At 26.5% G+C, this 13,061-nt stretch overlaps 1 protein-coding gene across 1 annotated transcript; it reads right to left on the reverse strand.

Annotated features, from left to right (window-relative positions):
* Nucleotides 1-6,610: 6,610 nt before the first annotated feature.
* LOC112755707 (uncharacterized) lies at nt 6,611-10,796 on the reverse strand. Its single transcript, XM_025803973.3, has 4 exons — nt 10,635-10,796; nt 10,442-10,487; nt 8,553-9,164; nt 6,611-8,322 (listed from the first exon to the last, which is right to left on the reverse strand). The coding sequence occupies exons 3-4, from the start codon at nt 9,162-9,164 to the stop codon at nt 6,709-6,711; spliced, it is 2,226 nt and encodes a 741-aa protein (XP_025659758.1). The 5' UTR covers nt 10,442-10,487; nt 10,635-10,796; the 3' UTR covers nt 6,611-6,708.
* Nucleotides 10,797-13,061: the final 2,265 nt, after the last annotated feature.

Raw genomic sequence — 13,061 nt, forward strand, 5'->3', positions numbered from 1 at the left:
TTGTATAAATATTTAATTGGCTCCTCATACTTTTCCTATAGAAATATAAATATAACATCAAAATGTTCTAACCTTTATGATTAATTGCAGTATGATAACATCAAATAATATAACATTATTTTTACATAAACTTGTGTGTCTCAATGTAATGTACTTATTTAGATGTGTCTTGTTGTTTAGGAGTAAATTACAACCAATGACTAAAGGACACCTCAATAAATCCTTTTGAATGAAACACAAAATTAAACATAAAAAATACTCACGAAATATCTTACCCAAAAACAACTCATCCTTCTTCTTTTTTTTTCATTTTTTCAACGACGGATGAGATGTCCATCATTGAGAAGGCACGATACGATTAACATATTATTAGTTTGTAAATGTCCACTTTGATTGATGAAATAAAACTGATTCATATATAGTTTTACATTTTTTTAATATTTAAACTGAAAATTTAATTCTCGATACTTAGTTAAATATTATACACTCTTTTTTGGTCCACTATAAATCACACTTGCCAAAGAAATTCAAACATATTGTACTTAATTGGTTACTTCAAAGGGAAAATGTAAGAAGGTTCTTGTTCGTGACATAATAATTGATTTTAGAAAATTAATTTCTGAACATAAAATAAATAGAAATAAATGTATATATGTAAGCAGGTAAATAAATATAAGACTTGTCCGATATTATTGTTAACCAATTTGCCATTCAGTGATTCTTTAACAATTTCAATTGAAGTAGTGTACTAAAAGGAAGATTCCTTTCAGTGCAATTTAACAAGTATAGGGCCAGTAGATAGATATTAATTTCCTGCATTTTCCAAAATAGTATGTTTAAATACCCCTTTTCCCTCTATATTGAAGGAAATAAATATAATGGTAGTTTTGTGAAGTATTTGTCAATACTCAATATGTTTTTTTTTTTTTTTCAGATAGCTACTTCGTAGAACAGTAACCCATTATTAAAAGTGATATATATTAGACTAACCTTAAGAAATTTAATTTGAATAATATAATACGAAAGAAACAAGAATTGAACTTCCCACTACACTAAGAAATAAAAGTGATAAACTATGGTCATAAGAAAAAAATAATCTAATTTGAGAAAATTGATAAAATAAAATAAAATAATTTAGTTGTTATTAAATTTATAACTTTTATTATATGTGAGTTTATTATTTTATTCCGGGGATGATTAGTTACTTTAAAATTTTATCAATTTATCCACTTTAAAAGAATTTGATCTATATATATTTATCAATAGTTTTGTTAGGAAGAAAAGAAAATTAAAATCCATTAAAATGTATATTTACATTTCAAAAATATAAAATGTTATGTATATAAAATTCATAAATTATACACCTAAAGTCAATATTTACTGCTTATTAAATTTTCTTTACTTTTTTGTTACCCATATTTATCCGATTTAAATAGCCGAATTCCTATCTATATATGTATATGCATGTCCCATTTTATCCGAATTAAACGACAGAAGGAAAGAAGCCAAATAAATATCTTCAAACAAAAGAAGGATAACGTAGTTGGTAATGACAAAAAAGAGGGTTTGCTTCCGAGTGAACCTATATAGATGCCATGAAGTTCACTTTTAAGGGCACAACGACATTAACTAAGGGCATCCTATGTCCCTCTTAATATTCCATAGTTTAAATATCATAATAATATATATGTTCTAGATGAGCAAGTTGGTATATATAAAATCTGACGCTTGTATAATTTATATGTTATTGATATCATTATTAATGTAATTTTAAATAATAATTTAAGTCTTAAAATAAATAATTTTATAATATAGTAAAATTATAAGCATTAGTGCATATATATAAGTACTTCCTTTTAATATAAGGTTTAACTATTTTGTTATAATTTTATTAAATTTATAATTAGATTTTTATATTTTTTTAATTAAGTTCTTGTACTATTTTTAATTTTATGGATAAAGTATTATTTTGGTCTTCAACATTTGAGTCGAATCTTAATTTAGTCATTAACATTTCAAACGCCTTATTTCAGTCTCAAAAACTTTCAAACGTCCTATTCAATACAAAAAAAATTAAGCGATTTCAATGTTGTCCTACCATTAAATTTGACACAAACAATTCTCATATTAAAGAGTCAATAGCATTCGATTTTGTTATGTAAGTAAAATTAATCCATCAACGATCATTAATATAATTTTTTCTTTTAATTTTGAAGTGTTGATGATTGATTGTTAGGATTCAAAATTAGTAAAAAAAAATGAGAACTGTTAAAAAAAGGTTTTGGTTATATTTTTCTAATATATGGAAGAAGATGTGACTTAACTAGAAATATTATTACCATTTACATCACTCATTTCGTTAATTATCAGTGTCAAATTTATCAATAGAACAACATTAAACATGCTTGAAACTTTTTGGGACAAAAATAGGACGTTTGAAACGTTAAGACCAAATTAGGATTTGGTCTAAATATTGAGAACCAACATAGTACTTTATCCTAATTTTTTTTATAATTAGGTCATTCTTAATGTAAAAAATATTAGAGTTAACTGAATATTTCTTCACAAATTGAAAGTATTCATTCATAATCAAAAACCTAATTAGATTTTTGACTGCATGTATTTTAAGAAAAATATTATGTTAATTTTAATATTTTTGACATAAAAATGACCTAATTATAAAATTAAAAATAATATAGAGATCCAATCAAAAAATATAAAAATCTAACTAAAAATATAATAAAAATATAAAAATTAATAGAATAATTAAATTTTAATAATTGTCACAATCTTTCTATTTAGCGGCAGTTCTAAAAATGGTCGCTAAATTTTCACCACCATCCACCAATAATTCTAATAGAGTAATAAATACTAACGTATAATTTATAATTTCTTTTGTATTTATGTTTGTTAACATATAAAAATAATAACTAATATGAGATTAGTTAAGATGACAAATTCTTTAATTTTGATACTGTTTATTATACAGTTTTGGATAATTGCTTGAAGAAGTCATAATCCCATGGAAAAATTATGAGCTCTCACGTACACTTAATTTATCATGTGAAACAACAAGAAACCAAAGAGACAAAGCCTAGAATATCAAACATGATGAGCTAAGGTTCTCAACATTTTTACGTCACAAGATTGTGAAGACCTTTCCAATGCTAAGTACCCTTTAATTTCTCCATCTAAAAATAGTAATAATTAATAAAATTGATGAGAAGGACCTACTAGAAATTATCGATACATACATTTGGTCGATACATTTGATGATGCATGCATGCCCCCATGCACATATATAATTACATCCATAAACGGACAGAAGCTAGTATAGCTAACATTTTATTATCAGTTATATCTAACTCTAATTAATCTATATCAACTTATTTATTATAGGGTAACTCACCAAAAGCTAACTCGAAATATTTTGATGCTGATAAAAATATTTTTAAATTTTATTATTAATAAAAATATTTTTTAAATCATTTAAAAATATACTAAAAATGTTCAACCGTAATTAAAGACTAATTTCATTAACGTAAAAACGTAATATTATTCACTTCTCAATGTCAGAGTCTTATTTATCACATAAAAAATTTTATTTGTCATATCACTATTTTCTATTAACGTAAAACGTCTTAGTTAGTTTATAAGTAGTGTACAATTTTTCAAATTTTTAAATAATTTAAATGTATTTTTATTAATAATAAAAACTAAGACTATTTTTATCAACAATAAAATAATTTAAGTGTATTTTTAGTGGTTTATCCTTTATTAAATTATTGTTTAACCCTTGTTGCAATACCCTCCTACACATGGATACAGAATTTTTAATTAGGCTTTCTAATTTTTATATTTTTTTTATTTGTTAAGGTTGCTAATTGACATAGACAAACGAGCTCTATAGATAAAACCAACATTGCTGACAACCATGGATTATTCTTTCCCATGGGCATTTCTTGTGAATTTTTCATAAATTGTTTATGGAGTTGTCCAAGGATACACATATTAATTTTTCTAAATAACTTCTGTTATTGTCTGTTCAGCATTGGTTAGTCCACTAAAAATCGATTATTATGTGTATAAAAATATGTGTTAGTTAATTTAATTTTAATATATATTTTATATTTTAAATATATACTTATATAAATAATTGATTTGGTAATTGATTTTTTTTTTTTACCCGTAACTGTATGTTGAATGTTATATAATATATACTGAATTCTTATCACTTTTGCCAACCCTAAATAACACATAGATGTGCTTAATTAGACTACATAGTAAATATAATGTTCAATAGAAATAGTTTTAAAGAATTTGGTCCCTCATTAAGCCTGAACATAATTGTAAAAGTTGGAATATTGTTGACAATTACTCCATTTATTACAACTAAAATATTATGTTAGCCCACAAGAATTGACTTATTATCTCTTCTACAAACATATAGCATATGTTTCAATCTAGGAGCATTTACTTAGATAATTAGCGTAATTAAGATGGGTTGGTCGAGTGGTTAAAGAATTTTATTTTGTACATATAATAATAATTTATTGGCCAATAACAGATTTTTAAATGAAACTCAAATTCATAATTTGTAACGGATTAATCTTTGACTTATCAGATTAAAAAATGCCGTGAAAGGTCAAAAAAATTAATAAAATAAAATAATTAGCGCAATGTTACGGTTCTCCAAGATATTTACCAAGTTGATTATATAGAGTGGCTTCCTGAATTTTACGTGTTTAAAAAAAAATCAGTATGTTGATATATTAATTGATTTTTATTATTTAATTAATGGTTTATTATCAACCACAGTCATTTTTTTCAGTAGAATCATACGTGTATCTTTCTATTAAGAGGTAATCTTATTTAATAATTCTCCTCACATTTGTTACTCTGGATTAGGGACTCAATTTTTGAATTAATTAAATTTGACTCGGGAAAGAAGAAAATCTTACTAGCAAAAGAATTGAATTTCATTTTTAAGGTTTGTGTCTGTGTAGTATGCAAGCAAAATGCTAATCATAACATTTTATTTCAGCTCAATACTTAACTCTAATAAGTATATATGTAAAAAGTTAAATGAACTTAATTAGCTTTATTAAACAATAATTTAAAATTCAATTCAAATATTTTATCCCTGTTAAATGTTCAATAATACTATGTGTCTAAGCCATTTTAATAACTAAGTTCAATCAAATTGGTCCAATAATTTAAAAATCGATAACCAAAAATTTTAGTTTAAGAATAAAAAGGAGATACATAAGAAGAAGAAAATAAAAAAAATTTATTAGCGTTAATTACAAAAATTAACTTATTATTTATCTAGTATTTTTCTTAAATATTCAACTATACTATTTATATATAAAAATTTGCTATCAATTCAGCCACTCATATAAAATAAATATTAAAATATAAAATATATATTAAAATAGATAAAATAATATATTTATATACAAATATAGGACGACTAATTTTGGTATGCATATAATATTTTTTATGTATACATTTTTAATAGTAATACTTTTAAATTCTAAATAAAAATTGTTTTAAATCAATTTTAATATATTATCAATATAAAATATTTCATAGTATTTATTAACTGCATATCATTTTATTTTGTCTATATCCTATATACAATCAACATTGCTTGATCATTAATGTTTATGAAAAAATTGACTATATATTCTGTTATGAAAAATTTGATTGAATATTTAAAAATATTTTTAAAAAACAACTTATATATTTATCATTTTAATTTTTTAATATTAGAGCTCACACTTAATATACCGAAATAGCATTTTGTAGTTGGTGATAGCACGCACAACTTTTACATGATGTTTATAACTATAAATATGTCAAATGTCCTTAAAGTATTTTGTGAATTTAAATATTGCTAACCAATCTCTAAGAGGGTAGTAACATACTATCATTTTATACCCCTATATTTAGGAGCATTAAAAAACGAAAAAGAATATATATTTCCGTAATAGAAAAAATAATTTTTTTGTCTGGAGTTCCAAAATTTTAAAAATTAGTTTAAAGGCCCAGCAATAAATGAAAAATTAGTTTGAATGCATTCATTAAACAAGAAGAATTAATCTTTGACCCAAAAAAAAAAAAATTAACCTCACAAATTTATCAATATTATTATTATTATTATTATTATTATTATTATTATTATTATTATTATTATTATTATTATTTAAACTCTTAAGTGCAAATATATAAGATTTAAAAGAATAATGGATTTTGAATTTGGCAAGAAATAGTTTTGATCTCTCTCCAAATGATATTCTAAGTATATGTTTGATTTTACTTTATTTAATAGAGTAAAAAATGAGTAAAATGAGTTACAAAATGTCATGTAAATTTAATTTAAATTTAGATGCAATATTGAATATAAGAGTTTCTTTACTTATTTATGAATAGCTTGTTTATTTTACAAAAAAAAATTCCGGTCAATATCAAAACTATATGTAACACGAAAACACACTAACATGGAGAAACGATGGTCAATCTCCAAATGATTAAATTTAAATAACTAAGTATGCTACAATTTTATTGTGACCTACGACTTTGATGATCTTGTATACCTTTGTATCCATTTGAAACAATAAAATCAATCATTTATATAATTCACATAAAAAAACATTTTTAAACATGTATCTTCAAAAGATGAATCTATGCCAAATTTTTCAGTTTTCACATATCATAAATGTCCTCCTTACCCAAATTGATGCTACTGCTATATTCCTTGATAACATTTTCCTTCTCTACTCCTATATAAGGCATAGGATTGTCAATGCTATCATCACCTTGAGACTTTGAGTTATTCTGTGAAGATTCCAAGTTCTTTCTCTTCCTCTTGGAGTTGACAAATCGGGACTCCAGAGCTTCCAATGCTTTTCTAGTCAACGGTCGATTCCTTGTACTCTGGCGCCGGTTGACAATGATTGGTTTCTGCTCTTCGTGGCCATCAGAAAACTCCTCTATCTCATTGATTTGAGTTACCTCAGATGGAAAGCAAGGTACATTTTCACATTGGTTATCATTGTTTTGTTGCATGATCATAGATGATGGAACTTCAATTTTAACTTCTAAATCAGGTTCAATGAGAGGAAGATTCAAGTCAAGTAACATCTTCGTTTTGATTTTGGTTTCTTCTCCAGGAATTTCTCTAACTCTGTGGTTTTCAACATCATTGCCTTCATTGATCATGTCTGGAATGCTCTCCGATTCTCCACAATGGTACGATTGTGACGAGGACTCGTTAGAATCTAACTTCTTGTCTACAGAAGTACTTACGGTACAATCGCTATACTCTCCATGGTTAGCCATTGCTAACTTTGGCTTTTTCACGATAGGACGCGAATATTTTGAGCAATCTGATATCACATTTTGGACAAATCTGTACTTGTTGATCTCCTTTGAAGGCTCTTGTTCTTCATAGTTGTTGACTGTATAATCAGGTGACTCTATTTTCACCCTTTTATCAGAGGATTCTTTGACTAGGTTTGAAGAGCTAGTTTGTTCGGCTTGATCTTCAATCTCTTGAGAATGAGATGCACCTTGTTCGGATCCACTGGAGTAGCTAGAGATGGTAGACATACTCAGGGTTCGAAAAGTTGAGATTCTTGGTTTTCTCCCCTTATGCTTGTCCGAATCAGAAACTATGGTGGTGTCTACAATTGTGAATTTCATTGGATCTTGACGCTTTGAGCTATGAATTCGAGGATGTGAAACTTGATGCTTCGTTGAGTTCCCATCTAAGGCTTGCTTTTCCTGTTTTAATTTTTTCTTAGCTATACTCTTCTCATTTGCTTGAGCTTCCATCTCAAGAAGCCTTGGATCAGACGCTACTTTCTTCAACACATCACTTATGGAGTCAAAGTAGTGGTTACCTTTTTGAAGTTTTGCCCTTGAAAATTTCTTGATACCAGGAATAAGAAAAACTGAAGATTGCTTCGAACCAGAAACAGTACCATCCTTATACTGTTCAGAGTGCCATCCTTTTGCTACAAGACGAGGCCAAACATCTTTCCAAAAGAGATTGTTGGATCGATCTTTGTTAAGTTTTAGATCTCCTCCTTTAAGAAGTTTAACTATGTCTGTGGATGAAATACAGTTTTTCACCTTCTGCATCTTCTGTTTAACAGAATTGTTGTGCTTGATTTGTGTTTTCTTGGAAATGGTGAGATCTTTTTTTCCTTTGCCAACACCTACTGCCACTACAAGCTGGTCAATTCCAACTGCATCCTTCAAAGCAAAAAGATAGTCTTGAAATCGCATTTTACCCTCAGCAAATTTTCCTGTGAGCTGCAATAATAAATAAACATCTACGTAAATTCGGATTCCGCCGCTTTGTTCTCGACTACTAAATGTTTATACTATAGTGTCTCTGTTATTATTATTATTATTATAATAATAACAGAGACACTCAAGTTAAGTATTAGTGAGCAATGTTAAATTCACATATATGTTTTGTTCAAAGCCAAAAATTAATCATCACATATTCACATTCAATAAAATATATGACAGAAAAATACCTCAACCACAGTGATCTGACATTCCTTTGACACCTGGGAAGATAATCGCGATAGCAGCTCTTGTTGTCTCCATCCTATGAATATTTTCTGGCCATATATACGTCGGTTAGATCTCCACTTCCGACACTTTGACCATCGGCAATATCCTTCGGACCTATGAAACTTTCCATAGTAGAAAGAGAGTATTTCTCCCATACTTTTGCTCCCAACAAATCTCTTCACAGTATTAAGATTCTTCCCAAAGGCATAAAGGCCTAGGAGAAAACTGTTGCGCTCAACCTCTGTCCAAGATGGAGCACTCAGCAAGCCGGGTAGAAGATTTGAGCCCCTTGGAGTAGTGACAGATTCTAAAATCTCAAAACTGCTTTTAAGTTTACAATGTGGCCTTATAAGAGGAATTCTTAACTTCAATGAAACAGCTTCTGTCTTATCCGAATCTCTTGAAATTTTCACTGATTGACAAATACGAGGCTCTGTTATTAATGATGGAATCTCAGCCTGGTACTGATCTCCGATTCGAGGAGCTTCTTTTCTGTCTCTACGTTTGTTATCCAAATAAGATTTCGTTTCAGTGCCTTCTTTGTTGTCATCCTCGAAGCAAAGAGCCTTCATCTGCTAATATTGGACAGTTAATATTTAAAAAAAAAAAATTGGCTTGGAGAAACAGAGAGTTTGTAAAACATTATGCAGAATTTTAATCAATAATCAATCATTTATCCATCTAATTAATTGATTTCGTAACCATGATTTGCATAAACAAAATTAAGACAATAACATAGTATAAGTAAAACCCTCATATTTACCTTTAAACATAAATTTAGTGATTCTGAAAATTTAAGGTTTAGGGTATCCATAACCATGTATAATCACAAAAAATGCAATGAGATCTTACTTTTGTTCAAATTTGACTCTTGCATACCATTGAAAAAGATAAAAATTGATGTGAACAATTCTGCAAAGAAAACCAATTAAGTAACCACAACCTGAAAAACCTAATCTCACCCAACAGCCGCAACATACCCAAATCGAGTTTCAAACCTAGATCAGCATCTCTCATCTCATAAAAAAAATGTATGAACAATTAATAATTGATGATAAATAAACTGAGCCAGTACCATAGTATAAGTCAAACCCTCATTCATACATCTAAACATGAATTAGTAAATCCCTAGAGAAGAAAAACAAGAGAAGCAATAATTTTTAAATCAGTAAAACTTCGAATATATGCAGAACCCTACAGAAAAGTAGAAAATACAATACCATCTTATTTTCTATCAAAATTGAATCTTGCATTGCTCTGTTAAAAAGGGGGAAAAAATAACAAATGACGTGAACATTTCTGCAGAAAAAACCAATCAAGCAACCACATTCTGAAAAATCCAATCACACACAAAAAGCCACAATATACCCAAATCCAGTTTTAAACCCAGATCAACACCTCATAAACGTTGATTAATAAGATTTTACACAAAACACGAAGAACATTAACAACAACAATAAATAGCAAAAATCATCATCACCACCATTATCATCATGATATCCAAGGTAACACTCTCTTCACAAAAAGTATGAATCAAACAATTAGCAGCCAAGTAAAGAAATTATTGAATTAGCGGACATGGGCATCAAAATCAACTTCAACATTCAAAATTTTAACACAACTACATATAATTCTGAAACAAAACAAGAGAATACACAATAGTTACAAACATTCCAGATTGCAGAAAAAGAAATGCAATAACATGCAAGGAATAAATATTTTTTTTAAAAAAAGGATTGTATATTTAAGCCTTAAAAGGGTATAGTGTAGAAACTAGAAATCGATCAAAGTGGGCAAAAGGGTCTTAGAAAAAAACAAAATTTATTGTCAACTTCTTTTCTCCTCTTACCTCTATTGTTGTTGGTGGTGGTGGTGCTGTGAATGAAAAACTGAAACTGAAACCATTGATAAACATAATAGGAATCAAAGAATGAATTAACTAGAGAATAATAATAATAAAATAATAATAAAAGAAGGAACAAGTTTATATACACAAATTAAATGTATATAAAAGAAAAGAGTTTAATTTGTTAAGTAATTACCTCGTATTGAAACAAGAGATGTCAAGTTTCAGAACCAAACCAAATTCTCATAGTTGCATTCTGTGTAACTAGAGCGGAGAGAAAATGAGAGAGAGTATCCAAGTGAATTATAAAACGAAAGTTCTCTTCATGAGGGAGAAAAAATATCACGATGTTAGTTCTAAATCTATACTGAAATTACGATAATATATACTCATTTTTTATTATTTTTTAATATAATAGCAGCTACTAAAATATTAAAATTTACTTTGGTGACTTTAAAATATTAAAATTACAATAAAAATTTAATTTCAAGATTTAGTTTTTTTGACATTAAATTATATATCGACAAATTGGTTATTATGATTTACTTTCTTACTATGTAAATAAAATATATTCACTTAATATAATATATTTAAAAAAAATAAAAATTTTAGTGTATTTTAATAATTTTAGTTGAAAACTTGAAACAACAAAATAAAACATTTATTGGGCCGATTTGTCAAACTGATAAATAATAATTAAATATTTATTTTATCAATTTTTTAATTAAGATAACCAATGAGGCCTTGGAACAAGGCAGCACAGCATTACGTGCGGTTTGGAAATAAATATGATAATTAAAAATATTTTAACTTATAATTTAAATTATGTTTTATATTTGATTGATTAAAAATTTTAAAATATTTAATTATATTTTTAGATAATATTTATTTTATTTTTTATAATATTAATTTTATTATTTTATTTTAATAAATTTAATTGATGATTATGTTTATTACATATTTAGAATTATAAAAATTTTAATATTTATGAATTTAAAAATTATAATTTTTTATTATATTTTTAAAAATTATAAATTAATTAAAATGATTATGAAATTATATATATTGTTTAATACTTAACGGTTTATTAATAAAAAAAATTAATTAAAAAAATGAGAAGCTTGCCAACTTGTCGTTAGGCGGATAGAGAAATTCAAGATCGTCTCATTAGGTGGAGCAGAATATGCCAACCTTCCAAATGACGAGTTTTGGTGGGATGGGATAGAACGGAATAAGCTAGTCCATTTAACATCTTTTTACAAGTATACCTGCCACACTAGGAGCTGTAAATGTATTCAAGTTCTCGTTGAAACAAATAGAACAGTAATAGTAGTGTGAGAGTGGATAGGACCGTCAAACGAGCTAGTCTAGTTTATTTAGGCTGGATCCATTTAAGTTTGTATCCGCTTTATTTACAAGCCATAAATTTTTAGTCGAGATTATTTATGGCCAGTACGAGAGTTAAATGGTGAGCTTGTCTACTTATCCTTTTATTTTTATTTTTTGAAAAATATTTTGACCAAAAATATTATTTTTAAGTTAAAAATCTTAAACAATCAATTTTTTAAGTAGATGGATCAAATTTTCGGATCGAGTCGAAAAAATATATATCTTTTTGAAAAAGTGCTACTCTTAAAAAAATTGTAAAGAAAAAATAAATAGATCGCTTGTGTAACCCGTAATTTTTTTAGATTAATCGGACCAATCTATTTAATCTAAAATTTAAACGGACTTACTTTTAGAAAGAAAATCCGCCCGTATATACGGACCGATAAGATTAGCCTATTTTAACAGTTCTATAAATATAAATAAATGTGTATTGTGTAAGTCCAAAAAAATTAAAATAAAAAAAAGATAAAATAGAATTATCTCTTTTTCATAATAACATTGTTTTTCTACTACTAGAATAGTTAATTTTGGCTAATAAAACGGTTTATGTCGTCATTTTTATCAGTAACAACAACTCTTCATTTTTCTTTCTTAGTTTTTCTTTTATCGAAGATGGTAACATATACTCATTTTTTTAATTATATTTTATATAATAACAGTTACCAAAATATTAAAATTTACTTTGGTCAGTTTGGTGACTTTAAAATATTAAAATTTTGTAAATTAATAAGAATTTATTTTTAAGATTTAATTTTTTTAACACTTAATCATATATAAGCAAATTGGTTATTATGATTGACTTTTTTACTCTATAAATAAAATCAATTTATTTAATATACTATATTTAAAAAAAATAGTGTATTTTACTATTTTTAATAGAAATAACAAAATAAAATATTTATTAAATTGACTGGTCAAACTGATAAACAATAATTGAATATTTATATTATTAAACTTTTCTTAAAGTTAAGATAAGCAAACGAAGTCTTGGAACCGGGCAATATTACCTGTCTCACTGGGCACACGTATTCGAATTTTCGGTGAAAAAAAAAAGAATCCATAGTAATAATACTATAAAGGGCATTCTACTTTATAAATTAAAGTAGTATAGAGAGAAAATAAATTTTTTATAGTTATTTTTTATTATTTTATTATTATTTAAAGTGTGAATTCTATCTTTTTTAATTTCTATTTTATTCTATAAAAAAAATCTATAAATTTACATCTTTACCAT

This window comes from Arachis hypogaea, chromosome 2, assembly GCF_003086295.3.
Source record: "Arachis hypogaea cultivar Tifrunner chromosome 2, arahy.Tifrunner.gnm2.J5K5, whole genome shotgun sequence".
Lineage (NCBI taxonomy): Eukaryota > Viridiplantae > Streptophyta > Magnoliopsida > Fabales > Fabaceae > Arachis > Arachis hypogaea.